At 46.3% G+C, this 17,748-nt stretch overlaps 7 protein-coding genes across 7 annotated transcripts; 3 read left to right on the forward strand and 4 right to left on the reverse strand.

Moving 5' to 3' along the window:
- Positions 1-81: 81 nt before the first annotated feature.
- On the reverse strand, positions 82-1,736 carry F5147DRAFT_778062 (uncharacterized protein; the record flags this gene model as incomplete). Its single annotated transcript, XM_041442074.1, has 6 exons — positions 82-292; positions 345-481; positions 533-1,142; positions 1,193-1,269; positions 1,325-1,392; positions 1,436-1,736. The coding sequence occupies 6 exons, from the start codon at positions 1,734-1,736 to the stop codon at positions 82-84; spliced, it is 1,404 nt and encodes a 467-aa protein (XP_041288489.1).
- A 326-nt stretch (positions 1,737-2,062) lies between these two features.
- F5147DRAFT_778063 (uncharacterized protein) lies at positions 2,063-5,135 on the reverse strand (the record flags this gene model as incomplete). Its single annotated transcript, XM_041442075.1, has 12 exons — positions 2,063-2,482; positions 2,841-3,006; positions 3,059-3,234; positions 3,285-3,476; positions 3,531-3,680; positions 3,732-3,784; positions 3,840-3,888; positions 3,954-4,544; positions 4,585-4,680; positions 4,728-4,844; positions 4,893-5,031; positions 5,083-5,135. The coding sequence occupies 12 exons, from the start codon at positions 5,133-5,135 to the stop codon at positions 2,063-2,065; spliced, it is 2,202 nt and encodes a 733-aa protein (XP_041288490.1).
- A 332-nt stretch (positions 5,136-5,467) lies between these two features.
- On the reverse strand, positions 5,468-7,387 carry F5147DRAFT_656395 (uncharacterized protein; the record flags this gene model as incomplete). The annotated part of the gene is made up of 4 exons (XM_041434110.1): positions 5,468-5,680; positions 6,483-6,628; positions 6,957-7,137; positions 7,355-7,387. 4 exons carry the CDS (start codon positions 7,385-7,387, stop codon positions 5,468-5,470), a joined length of 573 nt encoding a protein of 190 aa, XP_041288491.1.
- A 2,619-nt stretch (positions 7,388-10,006) lies between these two features.
- Positions 10,007-12,205, forward strand: F5147DRAFT_656396 (uncharacterized protein; the record flags this gene model as incomplete). The annotated part of the gene is given in 13 exon segments (XM_041434111.1): positions 10,007-10,164; positions 10,215-10,423; positions 10,508-10,531; positions 10,583-10,795; positions 10,861-10,900; positions 10,920-11,114; positions 11,152-11,210; positions 11,378-11,426; positions 11,476-11,498; positions 11,558-11,652; positions 11,683-11,694; positions 11,969-12,028; positions 12,074-12,205. 13 exon segments carry the CDS (start codon positions 10,007-10,009, stop codon positions 12,203-12,205), a joined length of 1,269 nt encoding a protein of 422 aa, XP_041288492.1.
- Positions 12,206-12,520: 315 nt separating this feature from the next.
- On the forward strand, positions 12,521-13,688 carry F5147DRAFT_656397 (uncharacterized protein; the record flags this gene model as incomplete). The annotated part of the gene is made up of 6 exons (XM_041434112.1): positions 12,521-12,646; positions 12,701-12,962; positions 13,023-13,270; positions 13,328-13,431; positions 13,499-13,583; positions 13,632-13,688. 6 exons carry the CDS (start codon positions 12,521-12,523, stop codon positions 13,686-13,688), a joined length of 882 nt encoding a protein of 293 aa, XP_041288493.1.
- Positions 13,689-14,402: 714 nt separating this feature from the next.
- On the reverse strand, positions 14,403-14,833 carry F5147DRAFT_778066 (uncharacterized protein; the record flags this gene model as incomplete). Its single annotated transcript, XM_041442076.1, has 3 exons — positions 14,403-14,610; positions 14,656-14,712; positions 14,772-14,833. The coding sequence occupies 3 exons, from the start codon at positions 14,831-14,833 to the stop codon at positions 14,403-14,405; spliced, it is 327 nt and encodes a 108-aa protein (XP_041288494.1).
- Positions 14,834-15,246: 413 nt separating this feature from the next.
- Positions 15,247-16,683, forward strand: F5147DRAFT_747488 (uncharacterized protein; the record flags this gene model as incomplete). The annotated part of the gene is made up of 8 exons (XM_041439957.1): positions 15,247-15,326; positions 15,381-15,524; positions 15,575-15,683; positions 15,734-15,783; positions 15,990-16,122; positions 16,178-16,306; positions 16,361-16,506; positions 16,560-16,683. The coding sequence occupies 8 exons, from the start codon at positions 15,247-15,249 to the stop codon at positions 16,681-16,683; spliced, it is 915 nt and encodes a 304-aa protein (XP_041288495.1).
- Positions 16,684-17,748: the final 1,065 nt, after the last annotated feature.

The raw sequence follows: 17,748 nt of genomic DNA on the forward strand, positions 1-17,748 counted from the left end.
TACAGATGATTAAAACACGTAGCAGTAGTACACGAGAAAAGAAACAATTTGTACGAAACATGATTAAAACAACATGATGACTTAGTGGCGTCTCCTTCTCTTGGAGCTTGCAGGTGGAACGTACTCAGCATCATTGACCTCATCGACAGTACATTTCAGGAGATTCTCGTGCCACTTACGATACCTCCTGAACCCCATTTGCTTGGCGGCTGTCTCAAAACCGTCCATGCAAGTGCCCCAATTGATCACTGTGTTTGGAACGGCCCATTTCTTTAGAGGTTTGATTAAGGCGCTGGAAAGACCATGTCAATTTCTAAAACTATTGACAGATGGATAGTACTTACGTGAGAGGGTCGTTACTGCCCGGAGGATGCTCCCCCTCCAGATGCTGGACCGTTGAGTCACGAATTCTTCCAAGGGTGCGCTTGAGTAAACGCTGGACATTTTCAAGGCCAGCAGCGTCTTGTTGCGGGAAGAGCACCTGCCAGTGTCACGTTAAAATAAGTCAGAATTGTACTCATATGCTACGTACCGCGGTTGCATAATATTGTGCACCATGGTTGGTGATTTTCAGCTGCCTGTTAGGGGGACGGAGCCATGTCGTAACAGTTACTTTGAGGGGATGCAGCCAGGTATGCGAGAAAGACACGATTCCGCTACCACTTGCACTCCCACCAACCTCTCTAATGCGCACAACCTTCTTCCTATCCAACTCCTGCTCGAGAGCCCACTCGTCGCTTGGCAATATGGATGGTTCTGCCTCAGTGATGTGGAAGTGCATGGCTCCCTCGATGTGGGGGTTCTTATTAGCAGCGAGTTGCATCTTGGCCTCCACCGCTTCGGAAGTTTGAGAGAATGACACCTTGAAAAGCCATAGCGGATGAAATTCCGCATCCCTCGTCTCACGTTGAATGAGCATGTCGGGGATGCCGAGATTGCGTTTGTCTTCATCGTCCTCGTTGTCTTTGCCCTTTTCGACCATCGTGTTTATATGAATGCGGAGGGCGGTACTGAGTCCTGATGGAAGGGGTAATGATGATATGATGTTGCCCATTGTGGTGCACAGGGGCACCGAAATAGATTCGTGGATTGGGGTCGGCAGATTGACGAGTAGTTGTTGGAGACAAGGGATGTATGATGGTCTGAGGAGAACGCTCCGTCAGATCAGATGAGAGAAAGAGAGAAAGCTTACTTGCGAATCAGATTGTCATCAGATTCAATTGCATCTAAAATATAATGATAATCACTCTCTGAGACGTCTGAAAACACCTGGTAGCACGGCAATCAGCCTGAGAAAGATAAGAATAATGATGGCTTCTCATACCTCATGTTCAGGGCCCCTCGCCACCCTTCTGAATGGCGGCGATAACGTGCTGGCGGAAATCTGTACACCTCAGGAAAAACTCCCATGCCACTTCAATCAGACGTGACTCACCATCCTTTGAGTCGAACACCGGTGGCTTCAGAGGCTTTGACTTTAACAAGAGGTGAAGTTTCAGCTCCAGGCTTGAGACTGACTCTGAAGTCCCAGAAGGGCTACTTCTCAACAGACTTGCTGAGGATGTGGAGCATCGCTTGAATGTACTAGCATCTGGGAAGGACCCTTTGCTACTAGCGCGTTCGAGTTGTCCAGGTGGTGTAATGGGCTGAGAATACCATGAAGGATTGAGCCCATAAAAATGGCCCTGCCTATTCTTTGAGCCTGGCTGGAAGGAATTGAGAGGTTTAGCAGACATAGCTTGGCTTCCAGGTTGCTTGTTCATTCAAGTTCTCACTTTATAAGCAAAAGCAGTGGTGTCAACCGGTTTAGCTGAAGTGGTTCAAGCCGGTGTTTGCCATAGGCTGATTTGGAGAATGGTATTTTGACTGTTGCTCGGATGCATGTCTGATTTCAGATACTGTGGGGTGTGCATCTCGCTGATATTGACACAAATACAATCTTGCTATTCCAATGTCCATGCCTCGAAACATTAGATACATGGAATCTAAGTGTAGTATGTATGCGTAGAGCCTGATAACAATGTCCATGAGTGGTATTTGACAAGGAAGGATGGGAATGATATCACGAAGATGGAAGCGGTTCAAAGTCGGAAGGAAGGCAAAACACATCTGTGAATGACCTGTAGCAGTAGAAGCCTTTATTATTTGGCAAACCATGCCGCCCTGGGACATCATTGAGTGATGTGACAATGATGGCTTTAACGTCTTCCATTCCTCTTGTCTTCTTGACCTTCCTATTCGACTTGGGACTGTTAAGAACATGCTCAAGTGTCGGATCCGAAGGGCTTGGCTTCAGCTCGTGCACTGCACCCCTTACCCGAGTACGTGCCCCTAACTTCCGAGGGCTGTTGGACGATGTCCGGAGGTTGTCGGACGAGTCCGGAGTCCGATGTCCGATGCGCGGGAATTCCGGTGGACGTTCGGGAACGAGGGATAAGACTAATCCGGACGATGTCCGAACTAGAAAGGAAACAGCGGAGGACTACCAGAGGTAGAGGCGGAGGTGAGAAGTCTATAGGAATCAATCCTAAGACTAGCGGAGGACGACGAGAGGAGAAACTCAAGTTAAACGGAGAAGGGAATGAGCAGAGTCTAAGATAATATTCGAACTAAGGAAGTACAAAGATTCTACAGGGTTTATATACTACTGAGGACTTAACAGAGAATCAGTCTGCGCAGTCCGAAGCTATGCGAGGCTGTGGACGGAGCATATAGAAAAGTCAAACACTAGTCTATCGGAAAATAGTAAATGAAGACGGAGATGAAGACATAGGAAAATAAAGGCGGAAATGAAACAAGGTACAGAAAATGAGTATAGTCTAACTGGAGAAGGAACGTACAAAGGGATAAGGCACGGAAGTTAGACGCAGGTCGGATCCGGATGATGGGTAGAAGTCAGCCGGATCCGGAAGTCCGGAAATGATGTGTGTGATTGGTCCAGGTCCGGAACGCGGGATATGACAGGGACATTTCTTCTTGGGGTTTATATTAAGTATGTGCTCATTCCTGAATGCGGGTCATAGTGAGTAATATTGAGCGATATACGAAGGACACTGACGTTATGAAAGGCAGACTCATTATTGTCTCCGTGAACTTGGGAAAGTCATCTGGATTTGCATACATGGGGGCGAGCGCGGACATAATGACTTCATTCATGACCTCATGCCTCTTATATGAAGAGACGCTTTCTTTGTTTGGTCCTTCTCTTAAAACAAGGAGCATCGTATGGTAAATCTGAGTTGGTGTCACCGCTTGAGAAAGATCAAAGAAAGAAAAGGATGCACTATTGTCAGCAAGTTTCCAATGGTATCTTGAGCCAAGCATCCAATTGATGCACAGAGTTCTTTGGGAAACAAATCCACTATTCTTGCAGGGCGTTTTCCGTCAGCCAACCCATCGAATGGGGCAAAAAGCGCTGCCCATAACAGTTCCCTGAAGAGTTGATGGACTACAAGTTTGGCAAGAGCTTCTTGTACCTGAACGATGAAAGGTTGAGTTAAAGACGTTCTAGTGTCCAATCTATCACTTACAGCTTTGTTATGCCCAAAGTTCAATATTGAAAGAAATTGCTTTATTGTAATCTTTATCTCGTGCTTTGCACAAAAGCCTGTAATAGGTGACATGACGCCTTTGACAACTTTCCTTAGCTCAGAACTTGTGTTGGTGACTAGTGAAAGTAACTGTTCAAATGTGTTAGGAGGAAGCGAAGGTAATGAATAGATATGACACACATGGGTGCGGATAATCGGCCATCCAACCTCTTTACCGTTGCTCAATATCATTACTTAATTGAATTGTAAGATAATGATGAGTGAAACATCGAAAACACAAGCACTTACATGGCTGTCTGTGTATGTCTTCCCATCGATTTGGAGGGCAGTTAGGAAGCTGCAAGTAATGACCCGCCATTCATTCGTGTCAGAGATGTTAAACGGGTTCCCGTGCATTCTGACCCAGAGACTACCCAATATCAGGGCCCTCGTGAGCTCGATAACACGATACCAGTAGCACAGCTTTTTCCCCAACACACGAAGTATTTTTTGCTTGTCACCCGACTCGATCTGCCCCCACAAATATTCCGAATCTCTCCATTTCAAATCCGGATGAAGAGAAAGATTTGCATTTATGGGGGTTGGTTCGCTGGTGACAACCTCACCCGGTTGCTCTAAAGGGCCGAGTTCTCCAAGGTCACTGGGGAGAAGATTGAGAACTGGCCAGTTAGTGTCGCCATAGTCGAGAAGGTGCATCATGGTTGTTGATTGAACGGCAAAAGGGGCATGTGGCACAGGGCCCAGTAAGGTATCCAACAGGTATGCATCGTCCGTGACAGTCGAAGGGGCTGGGAGAGGTAGCTGGTCGGTGATGGTGGGATGAGTGGAGGGCATGAAGTGCCCGGATGTTGATGCCACGGGCTCATTAACAGGACAGTGCGATAGCTCATGCATAAAGGGATTGCTTTTGAAGGTGGCATTGGTAGGTTGTGGGAATTCCTTTAGAGATAGTGGCGGGTTGAAATCAATCGATGCTTGCACGAGCTGGGCGAGCTACTGAAGCGCAGTAAAATTAGGGAAATGTAAACATTACAGTAAGAGCAACACTTTCGAACCACATCCGGCCTGGTTTCCCTAGGATATTGGGCCTACCATATGGGGTCTTGACAAGAAAATCCAAGTCACCAGGCTAGATTCCGTTCAGAAAACGAACAGGAAAACATGTAAAAATCTTACTGTTGCTTCAAATAATGGGTGATTGTGGTCAACGTTGAAATTATCGGGGATGGTCAGCACCCCAACAACATAGAGTACATCGAGCCAAGGACGTTGTTCCATGACGGATTCATCACACTACAAACCAATACCATTAGATGACAGATGTAAGAGACAAAGTCTTACATATAAAGCAGATACTTGGCCATGCATAGCAATGTATCCAACAACAACGAACCAACGGCCCTGGAACCCCGCAAAGGGATGCTGAAAGCACAAGTTAAACCAAGATGGTGTCTGACAGATGATCACAAACCTCCTCGTGCTAGAGGACACATCAACGACCGTCTACCATATGCAGCCTACTGTAACTTACATCAAGACAAAGACCTTCTTGGATTCGTGGTCATAGAGGTAGGCGTAGATCATGATTGACTCGTCTTCTGATGGTGGCGTTAACAATAATAGATTGTATCATATGGCAAGGACTCACCTTGCGCTGTCTAGGATTGAGTTCTGCGGAGAAAGGGAGAGTCGCGGGGATTTAATAGGTGAGGACTGACCAGCTTTGGTTGTTAGTGGGGGCCATCAGTCAGCGATGGCCAAGAATCAGCGAGGCCAGCACTAAGTGATGGCCAAAACCTAGTATTACTGATGGCCAGGACTCGAGATCGGTGATGGCCACGACCTATTGATCGCCATGATTCAGGTAGGAAATGATTCTGCGCCCATCCGACGCGCTGGGGTAGATTGTATGTAATTTAATTCTCATAATCAAACATATAATCGGTGTACCATTTGTCTAGCGCGTCTATGAGCATCTCTGTGCTTCCATTACATCCCTGCTCGAAGGGGATCAGTTCTTCGATGCCAACGTGGTCTTCATCCTCTTCATCGGCCTCGCCATTGGCTGCTTGTCGCCAGTGGGCGTTTGCCAGGAGGTTTTGTTCGTTTCCCATATTTTCATCTCCGGTCTGGTCGGCAGGGAGCGCATCTGAGCTAGGTTTTGCTAATACCCCTACTTTGTGTGAATACACATGTCCCACACCAAGTCCATAGTGGAATCACATAAGGGAGTCGCGATCAACAAAACTAGTAAAATCATGGTATCAGTAAACATAGTCAAATGTATAGGATCACTCACCTGTTCACATAGTATTCATGCCAGTCATGCTTATCTCCTGCCAGAGGGGAAATGCCTTCACCCGGATTGCGCTCGCCTCGAGAGAAAGCAGGTATAATATGACATCCCCTGAGCACAGCTCCTGGGTCCACAAAGCCAAATGCGTCGGGATTCGATAAGGGTAAGAAACGAACGTGGCCCAGAGTATGCGTTTCCCAGTCATGGCGTTGTACGGGTTGGTACCACCTAACAAAGAGAAATTCAACTCGGTGAGATTCATAGACGTTCCCGGCCCGAACAGCATTAACGTGGTGAATGCCTAGAACCTTGGCATACTAGTAATTGCCATCGAGGTTATCATCATGATCATGTCGGAGGAGCATGATGTTGCAATGAGGAGTTTTGGGGTTTATGACATCTTGAGATCTTCACACATTGTATGATGTGAAGTTAAATCGTGCAAGATTGTGGTGGTAAATTCTATTACATTTGAACAAAATTGAATTGCAGTCATTATCGGTATGGGTGGGGTTCTCTGCAGAAGATCCGAAAGTCCCAGCATTAAAGCGATCCAGAATATGGGTTTTCAAGCGTGGCAGGAAGTCCTTGGTCACACCTCAGAATGATGTGAATTTCAAAAAGAAATGAATTACCTTCATAGCAAGGTCTCTCGCGTTATTGCGGAGGTAATGACCTAACTCATCAAAAACTTTCTCACTTTGACCGATATGATGGTGCAGGTAAGGATCGCTTGCGGCTTCGTTAGACTCCGCAATAGGAGCCGGTTTTTGTTGCCGTTCTTTGATACAGCATAATTGTGTTTGACGGCGCTCAATTTGTGTCAGCTGGTGAACAAAGCCCTGTCGGTCAGTTCAACAGTATCTGCCTTTTGGTGTACGATGCTCTAACTCTCCCTGATGGTAGTTGAGTTGGAGAGCGAGCAGGCGATAAATTGAGACTTACAGGTTCTGTACTGTATGAATCCATAGTACCGAAGCGACGGATAGAGGCCACATAATCACCTAGAGCATGAAACTTGTAGGTATTAAGATTGAACGACCTCTTCTTCCTCGACTATCTTGGTAACTGTGCATCCAGTGGTTGCTCTGGGCTCGCCTTTTGTTTACCTTTAGTGTTGGTCCCTGCCTTAGGCTGTTGAGCTGTAGCCCCTTCCTCCTTACCATTTGCCCCGCCTTTCTCTACCCGTCTGCCCGCTTCCTTCGCTTGCCGACGAGTTCTCACATCGGCTTCACGATCAAGCTCCTGAGTATTGTATGCATTGCACACCTCCACCTTGAACTGGCGGAACTGTTCGCCAAGTTTGGTTGTTTGCTGGTCAAGAATATGCAAAGTGAGATCAGAGTGCATCCGAAGTTTAGCAAGACCATGCCAGTGCGCCATGGTGAAAAGCAGATTGATGACAATTTTGTTGTGAGGATCGGGGAGAAGGCCTTCAAATACCGGGATAGAACACTTCTATAGAGTGAGGTCATAAGGTCTCATGAGAATCATGCAAAAAGCATACCTGTAGAAGATCCTCGAAGTTGTGCATGGCCATGTTTGACATATCAGACGTGTTTGCAGAGAACCGCCTGATAGTCGCAGATCCAAATGGGGGGACCTTTCTATACCTGTCAGAAGTGAGTATGAGTATGCCGGTCAATCTTCACATAAGTGTCAGGCACCTTCTATCAAGTTCGTGAATCAGGTCTTTATTCAAAGCGAAAAGGATTCTCAGTAAGTGAAGTAAGAGCATGCGCCAAACCCCAAGTTCAAACTCATGCAAGAGGTCGACGACGAGTGCAGCAAACACGTTGAATCCAAATGCACCAAGACTGTCGGATAAAATGTTCTATTAAAGAGTAAGTCGAGGCAGTAAAGAGGCTGATGCTCATCTCACCGAGGATGGTACCCATGAATCAGGCTTGAGCAGTGACTCAACTCGAGTACTATCTACACCGTAATTCTTGTTGTAGATAAGGTCGTGTGCAGTGGTAACCAGTGGACTCCTCGAGGCATTGGACCGTGCCAACCTTGATCGTTGCTGCCTGTCCCCACTGGTTCCCAGATTGTGAACCTGTGCGGCCGGTACGAGACACCTTGGGCAAGGACATCCTCCTAGCTGCCGAATTGTTGCAACAAGAACCCTGACTTTTGTGAGCTTCGATTTCCTGTGAATAACATCTATGACTTACTTTTCAGGATAATCTGCAGAATAGGTAAATATTTGCGGGTAGAACCTACATTTGATACCATCACAGCAGAGTATTACAATCCCGTGCTCGTAGGCCTCTAAGAATTCATCGTCAAGTAATACCTTCCATTGGGCTTGAAATAATTCACGTTGACAATGTGTTGTACATTCGCGTCCAACTCCCTTGCCATTGGTGTAGATTCCTGCAAAATCCTTGAACAAGTCTGGAAGCTGCAAAGGGATTGATGAGCTTAATGAAGAGGATTCATAAGGGTTGCTGCACCTTTTGAAAGTAGGCGACATGGTTACTCAGATGACAAGACGGTTTGCAACGGCAATATTTCGATTCATTTCCAAAGTACATGTACACTGGCCATAGCCTCGTGTTACCAAATGTCATCAGGTGCGTGGCATCCGACCAAAACATGAGTGTGACAACTACGCAGGGTAAATTGCACCCTGCCTCTCCAGGAGACTCCTGAAGCTCATGGTGCATGTCCATGAAGGCTGGTGAAGTGTACAATTCACCTTGGATATTCACTTCACGGGGAAGATGGGGAGCGCTCCATTGTAGTTTGTAGGGCTCGTAGTGGAAATATTCATCATCACGAGCATTCGCGAGTTTTTCTCGAATGACAGAGACGATAGACCTATGGTAAAGATCCGCTGCCGGGTAAGGTCGAGCATCCGGCTGGGCTGTGGTTCGAGAAAAGGGCACCTGGATGGTCACTTTGGTTTTGCACCAACCCGCATCCTCATCCTCCCATTCATCACCCCCCTCATCACGAGTACTCGAACCTAATTTCGAGTTAATCCTATCCCATGGTATATTCTGCACACTGTCAAGATTAAAATCTGAGCAACTGATAATATCGACCAGTTGTTTAAAGTCCTGTTGGGATTTCTGCGAGGTACCATTCCAATACCAGTTACCAAGCTCAAACGAGGACCGGTTAGGGTATGGATGAAATGCGAGGTCGTGAGGTGTGGTGGGGGAGTCTGAATTCACTGGGGCGACAGCTGCAACAGAGCTTATGTCTTGGAGTGTCACGACTTCTTCCAGGTCGTGAGAAGGGGGTTCGGATGAAAAAAACTGTCGTACTAGTCCGAAGACATTCTTAGCTGTATGGAAAGGAGGAGCTGGACACGATGTACGAGCGCCGATGGACATGTCAGTGGGTGTTGCTGGTGGGTCAGGATCTGCAGGGTAGGCAGAGGGGATAGTCGGTGGAGGTTGCGGGAGTACGTCCTCGTACTGTCTATACCATAGTGGCATGGGAACATCAACACGCCGGCTCCTCCGTTGTGCCAGTGATAGACCCTGGTCTTCATTGATCTCGATATGTGCAGCACCAAAATTGGTGTTGGATGCTGTGGTAAGTACATTTTCTTGTGACGAAAAACCTGCACATGAAACCTCGCTTGGAACTATTGAATCAATGTTGGAAGGCTCTGTAATGGGTCCATCGTTCGAAGACACAGTGCTGACACGGACATATGGTCTACCACTACCATCCACTCGGGACTGTTTTGTGGTACCTAAAAAGTCTTTTGCCTTGGATAAGGCGGAAAACAGTCGCTTCTTGCCTTGTGTGCATGAGCGTTGGTGCTTGGTATAAGCGCTCTCCTGCGTAAAGTGACGCAAACAGGTGCACCTGAAAGGACTTGAATTTGTCAACGGATCTGGCAGGTTCATGAAAAGGACGAGGGTGCCGTTGAACTCAATGGTGAAAGGCCGGAGGAAAGAAAATGGGATTTCGGTAGCATGTTAAATACAAACTTTGGCGCTAGCGATGGCCAACATGATATCGCCATGATAGTTAAAAAATTCCCATAGGCCTGGCTCTGGCCACAGGCTAAAGGTGGGAAGCTGGCGCACTTGATGGCGCCAAGAAAGGCTGAGTGAGCCATGTTATAGTTAGTGACGGCCTGATACTATATAAGCAGAGGGAAAAATACCACCTTGCTGCACCAGACTACCCAATGGAACCTCCATCATCCCCTTCCTCTAACATTACTGCCCCACCTGACTATCGTAAAACCTCTCGAAGACTGGCCAAACTGATTGTGGAGGCCATGACCTGCCGTTTCGCTCTCCTGCACTACGACAGCACCTCGAAGTCTATGATTAAATGGTATTGGTAAGTCTTTAATTCTGTGCAAATTCTAGGCATGACAAAACAATGCACAGGCCTGTCGATAGTGATGGAAAGAAGATTCCACCGTCCCATCTAGAGAAGTACCGCAACGGACATGATTTTAAATATCTGTGCTGTCTATGTGCCGATGGCGGTGGAAAAGGGGTATACGTAGAGACAGCAGTGTACTCTTGGTGGAATGAGATTGACAAGAAGATTGACTGGACTGCAAGATGTGCATCGGATACATGTGGATACCGAGGTAAGTGTCATCCATGCCCAAGAAGCACCCAAACTCACCATTTCACAGTGAAAATCAATGTCTACTTCCAACTATTGTCTCTAGGTACCTTCCAATACCCGCAAAGAGGTATGAGCTTGCTTTGCTGCAACACCACAGCTTCATTGACGGATGACTTAGACACAGAACAACGAATCTTACCTATTAGACTTGAGTGGGACCGCAGAGAGCAAGCAGAATTGCTGGACAGGCTTGACTGTGCTGATGGCGAAGGAGTTTCGTGTTTTATTCAAACACTGCAAAAAATGCGAGCGAGTCGGAGTAAGGCCAGTGATGAACCGCCATATCTGTTCGGGAGGAGTACAAAAGAACCACCGTTATCGATAGAAATTAGTTAGTGCTGTAACCAAGTGTCGTGTTTACCAATATGAATGTCAATAACGGGTGACTTCCCGTAGGCAAAATAATGCGGACTATCATCAAACCCGAAAAAGTTACGTAATCAGATATCTCCCAGTGACTTTGTGAAACATTGGTATCATACACCCATTCCTCGTGTCGAACAACGATCTCTTGATGCTGGAGGTGCCCTTGGCCTCATATTGCACTACCTAAACTCTACAATGCATCAAATTAGCCTGCAACAGACTTTTACACTCATCCAAACAACAGTTTCATGGTACCTTTCATTTGGCTTGCACATACACCTCCAGTGCGTGTCATGATCATACAATGCTCATCCTTGGTAGGACTACACTCAGTTGTAGTTGCACACTGGGCACATATGAAGCGGTCCGAAGTTTCTTAGGTAAGTTCTATGCTTGTAAAAGGCCAATGGGATTTCTTTGTTCAAACATAACACTTATGCTTTTTTCACCATCATAGTCCCTTCGGGTCCAACTATCTCGCATCATTGAAATGTTTGCATTGGTTGCTAGTCAACTATATTTCTGGTTATCTTATTTTTGATTCAAGCTGGCCTCGATAAAATCATTCTTTTGGCCTCAGTGCTTTTCACCAGGCAGTAAGATCAGTCATCACCCGCAACTTTAACATTAACAACATATTTTTAGTGTATCTCGGCCCTTAGATATTGGTATGTTCCGTTTACTGTGAAAATTACGACATCTTCCGCTAAAACGAATTCCCGCTCAGCAACAATTATACCTACTCCGCCATTGGATCAGACTTTCGATGTCTTCCCAGTCCAAGATGACTCTGTGATGACCCTGATAAGTCCTTTCACTTCGGTATGTTACTCAACGTATCTTTTGGCATAGGCACCATTTTGGGTGAGCCTTAAATACAAGGACATCATTCATAGGCACCTAATCGTAATTGACGCAGTCATTACCAACCAATTATAAGTGAGCTTCGCGGTCTGTTTGTTGTCGTGATGAATGTCTCAAAGTTCAATGATCGGCTTCTCTCTGTGTGTGACAAGGTGAAGGTATGGGTACTCATGCACTAAGTCATGCGGCACTAAGTTTATCGAAATTAGCCAAAACAATCGTTTCTCGCCATACATATTTCGAAATGTCATTTTCCATTGATCATCGCTAGTAGCCTTATATTCTTGACTGGAATTCAGATCCAACTCACACAGGAACTCCTGATCTGGCCAAGGTTTGAATTTCTGATTTGAGTACGGTTTTCGATTTCGTTCACTAGGGGACTCCGACTACTTGTCTGCCACCGGTCGAAACGAGTCAAAATGCCGTCCTGACATGCCGGCCTGTCGAAAAACCAGACTCTCTGGACTACTTTGGAATTTCAAATGCTAGGTCTCCAATGGCTAAATGAAAGCTTTGCATACATAGGTATTCTGTGGGAACAGCTTCACCAATCTCAATCATATGCTGAGGGTATCATCTGCTATATATAGTCCAACCATAGCCACATGAGGCTGCATACTTGTTTTTTTGAAGGGTGACGGCCAGATAAATTTAGAAGCGGCCAGATAATTATATGATGGCCAACATTTGCATTTGACAGTGAGCGCCGATGAGGTGTATTTGTAATGGTAGTGTCCAACTTCGATGATTTCTAGCACTACAAATAGTACCACATAGTATATCAACAAGTTCAGTTCAAGCACTCACTTGTATATTACCAACCATGACAACCTGTATCTCACCAGAACTGTTCGATTATTCAAGTGATCGTACAAGCATTTCTCAGCTGTCTAGAATACTAGGCAATAAATTCATGGATGCCTACATAGGACTCGGAGCAAATCAGAAGGTTAGTAGATAATTTTACGTCTTTTGTATTCTGATTTGTTTTCTTTTCATATAGCTCCAGACTGAATTATATATACTGTCTTACTTACTCAAAGATCGTGTTTATCCTGATGATCTTTGGCACCTAGTCGGGGAGCGCAGTATAGAGGCGAAGCAAGAAGAAATCTTGGGCAGGCACCAAACCATCTGTCATGAGAGTGATGCAGGGAGGCACGCGGCTGTAGAACGCTTTCTCATTGAAGAGAGGAGGAAACATTGCAATATGGAGGTGTCTTTATACTCGCAGGCTATCGGAATGTTGGAGCAACTCCGAATGCGTGAGCTTCCTAACCCTTGAAATGCAAAGACGAGGTTCTAACCTTTCCATTATTAAATAGTACATATCAGAGCGCCAGCCAAGCACGAGATCAGGACTCCCTCAGCAACCTCGAGGCATGCGGCTGCATTTTTGCCCTGTGTACCTTTACCCTGTGCACCTTTGGCTTGCTCGATTGTTACGCGAGACATATGTGACACTTGGTCAACGAGTAATGACGCATACCTCAACAAGGCTGTGAGACATTTTGGCAGCTCTTGTCCACCCCATGTTCCCCATCAGGAAAGGTCAGCATCCGTCATTTTAATGGTCAGTACTGCATTTTTCTGTTTGGTCGTGTCTAACCATCTCTCTACAGCGCATCAGACCTTCATTGCCCCTACTGAGCACATGGATTACCGTCAAAACACAAGAAGCCTTTACGATGCATTCCGAACGGAGCTGCGCATGCAGGCAGAGCTGATGACGAAGTCCGTTGCTACTAGGCGTAGCAATGCCTACCTATGTAATCTTGGGCTGGATCTACTTATTCTGCAGGCTAAGATGTGCCGTGCCAAAGCTGAGATTCAGCTCTATACCCTGGCAATTCAAAACACCTTTGAATTTACCTCCTCTGATCGCAGTGAGCACAGACTGATCGGGTTCTCCCCTACAGCTGATGTCTTTGCAGGTTCACAAACACCCCGGGACCAAACTATACCACAACCTCCACTCCCCGAAGAACTGAACTGCTACGATGAGGACATTGACAACATTGACAACATTGACAACATTGACGACTATGATGGCAATGGCACAGACGACTGTGACGGTGATGGCACAGACAACGATGACTCTGAAGTTTGCTAACACTATAATTGTACTGCACACGGTTCAGACTCTTTTGGATTATCTACTTTTGGCCCTCCTAGGAGGGCTCTAGCCATCTTTCATTCAGACCATTTGCTAACTGTTGTATCACCGATGCCCACTCTAAAACAATTACTTCATTGACGGATATTGAGGGCAAAGCCTTGGTTGTGTAGTAAATGAACTCGATTGAGTATGATAGTAATTGCTCCGAGTCGTAAGTCATGGTACAAAACCACTCCTAGACATACAGCTTTAACTGTTCCATATAAAAGGAGTGGGTCATCTTGCCGCCAATCATCCAACTAGGTTCAACATGTTCTCTATACCACCATAATGTTGCAGGACATCGTGGCAGTGCTACCAAACTGTCTTTATTCTCAGTCCTCAATTTCACTAAAAAACGGTGTGCCTGTCTCGCGACTTTCTGAGCCTCACACCTTAACTTTGTATTCAGGCTGCTTATGATCAGTTTATTCAAAAGCATGTGACAATCTGACATACTTTGGGCAGGAGAAGAAGCGTTCCATGCGATCTGCCGAGGTGAACAAGTGCTGACACCGTGTGGTGCATATTCCTTCAACACCATCACTCAATAGTTTTCCTCCAACCAGCGCAGTCGGTACTTTTGGTACAGCCCTTCCAGCCTTAATTTCCCAGAGCACTTCATCTCCGTCAGCTGCAGTTGCTCTTTGAGACTGGCGATGGAGTCCGTCTTGTATTTTTCATCATCATTCACTGGCAGAAGTGGAGCCTCGTCGTTGAGTGCTGAGGGGTCGTTGCTATCAACATTTGCCTCACTAGTCTACAGTGAGCTATTAGAATGGTCGATAATGTTGACTGACCTTACACTAGCAAGTTCTACGCTACTTTCGTCAATGTCGCCTAGCACTAACTCAATTCTAAACAAAGGCATCAGTACCCCCCGCCCCCTAGTAGCAGGTGGATGCATCAGGCTCACCGCAGATTAAAGTTGATGTTACGTCCTTGCACTTCGAAATTCTGACCCTGGGGTTGTGGCATGTCGAATCAAGCGGATGTTTTCTGTATCAGCAGGCTGCAATGAGAATATGCAAGGTTATTGCAAAGTCAAGGGAATTATATACTGATGCTCTGTCGTTCTAGCCATCAAATTTCAAGCTTGCCACCTTGGTATGAGGTCCGTATGCAGCGACCAATGGGCGAGCTGGATATACCCTGGCCAACTGTTTAGCTGCTATTCATGGTGGCTGCTGTTTTGGCCACGCCTCATGGCCACGTGTTGCCGTCATTCATCGTGGCTACCAATTAGCTGCCATTCCTCTGGCCATCCCTTTGGTTGTGGCCACTGCGTTGGCCGCCAGTTTCCATCGATATTATGTAGCGCAACGCTGGGGATAAAAGCTGCTTGCAGCATCCACGAAGCCTAGCCTACTCATTGTTCTTCCCCAGCTTTCATGACCACCAAAGGCACCATCCCCAACATTCCAAGCAAACGCGGTTCCTCAGCCCTCCAAATGGGGCCTCAGAAAAAAGTGTAAGCCATTTTCATCGTCAACCACATGTTCTGTAGTCTCACCCCATCTTGCAGTTCCTCATCCGATCCGCTTGTCTCCCATGGACGCCACTTTGGTCGAATGGTCTTTGCACTCTGTAATTATCCTTCCTTACTCACCAACGGTATCCTGAGACTAGAACAGTTGGAGGATAGTCCGTTGGAGGATTTCTCTGCTGAGTAAGAGATATGAATCCCTGGACTCGCATGTTAGCTGATATGCTTCGCAGAGAGCGGCGGGAACATCATGTCTTTGAGCAACTGTTAGACTCATATCCTGGACTCCTTGAGCGATTAAAAGATGGATCTGAGGAGCAAATCCTCCATGTTGGAGAGCTGGTGCATCTGTTTTTGCATGACCCGAGTTCATGCTTACAATTGATCTACAGATTGGCAAAGGAGCCACAGGTGCTAGAGGTGACAACACCAAGACACTGAAGTCGGCAGTACTTGATTGGATCTCCCCCAAGGGAGAAGCAATACAGCCTCCATTACATTGAAACTCCAAAATTGACCGTGGTTTCAACCATGAACTCACCGGGTCTCTCCTCTGTCCTGCTGGGTTGGATTGGAACGACCCTCGGTATGTTTCAGTTTTCTGGTATCTGTGCAGTCCTGAATATTTGTCACGTTTGTTTGTAACAGGACGAAAGAGAACCTGCGAAGTGGCGAAATGCTGGTGTGTGGAGACCAATGGCCTATCTTTTTGTATGCCAACCACGTTTATGACCCTGAAGATCCATGGTGCGGTCTTCTTAGGAGCCGCTTGCTAATATATGTGAGTGTGCGCTCATATTTTCGTATATTCCGTTCACTACACGGTAATTCATCAGGCCTACAAACATGTTTTCACATCTCCAAGTTCGGTCGACAGGGAGCCGAAAGCTACGTGTTCCGGAAATGCTCGCCTCCATGGCATGAATTCAGTCACAATAGCTTCCCTTGCTTATATCGCAACTCAGGTTCATCGAGCAATCACACTTCTGTGGCAGGATGATTTTGATGTAAGGCTGAAGGTGCAATTTGCTCTAAGCTCATCCTCAGTGTTCTTGTGGACCGACACATCCACAGACTCGGAAACATTTTATCATAGCCTACTCGATCTCTTGGAAGACCCCGAGGAATGTCAGGAGGTTGATGAGCTACTGATTTGGTGGAACCGGTATTTTTAATCATCCTTCACCATGTCGCTAAGGCTCATTGCTACTTATGCAGCCAAGTTCTTCCTGCCTCCTCTGCTGCCAAGAGACCTATCAGTGCTAACAGCGCCCTATCCAAGATCCGACAACAACGCATTGCCCTCAAACAAGCTACAAATACTCACATTGTCTCCTCATAGTTATTTTGACACTTTAACATATCTATCCATACTTAATAGAATGATACCCTACTTTGAATTTTATCACACCACAGACAAAATTGCAGGAAAAAAATGTGCTATAGTCTGTTCATTTTAGCTCGTTGTCGCATCCATCCACCCTGCCATGTTATGTAAGATGAGATCAGGAGCCAACATCATGCTTGTGAATGAAAATGATAAGCAAGCATTGTAATATTCTATGTGACTACGTCGTTCGGGGGTTAGGTGTCAATTCACTGTCACTCATAGCCTGAAGTGTGCGCTTAGCAGGCTCGGGCATCGCAGACTAGTGTTACAACTGCGTACCTAATGTCAACACCGGGTGAGTTGTTGTCAATGGTGCAATGAATAGCTCTGTTTGTATAACCCGAGCATGCAGGCGCAGCTCAGTAGTGCGCTGCGGGCACTTGACACCTTTGAGGTGTAGGTAGCGTTGGTCCAACACAGTCCAGCCACATAAATATTTACTTGAGGCTAGCATTTGTTCAGTGATCGGGGAGTATAAAATGATAAACCAATCGTGCATACCATTATAAATCTCACCGAGGCTAGGGAAAAATGATAGTGAACTGTCGCATGTCGCCTAAATCGTGTATGTGGCAGAACCGAGCTTAACATACTAGTATCACAACTACATACCTGTTGTCAGCATTGAGGGAGTGGTTGTCAATGGTGAAATCGCAAGCTCTTCCTACATAACGCAGGCATACAGGCACAGCTTGGTATTGCACTGTGGGCACTTGGTACCCTTGGCCCGTAGGCAGCGTTGGTCCAACGCAGTCCGGCCATATATATATTTACCTAAGGCTAACATTTGTTCAGTGATTGCAAATGAAGTAAAAATAGCCGACGGTTGCATGCCACGACCAGCAGGGGGCGGAATTGTAGCGTATTGCCAGTGATCTTCAAGTAGGCAGCCTGTTGGCTTATCCGGCATCTCGGCGATAAGTTGCAATTAGACTGTCACAATTATGCATTTGGCAGATTCCATCAAAGTAAGTCCAGGTATTCAAAAGTTTCTCATGTGGGGTACAATTCTGATAG

Source organism: Suillus discolor (assembly GCF_016758755.1).
Source record: "Suillus discolor strain FC423 chromosome Unknown F5147scaffold_66, whole genome shotgun sequence".
In the NCBI taxonomy this organism is placed as follows: domain Eukaryota; kingdom Fungi; phylum Basidiomycota; class Agaricomycetes; order Boletales; family Suillaceae; genus Suillus; species Suillus discolor.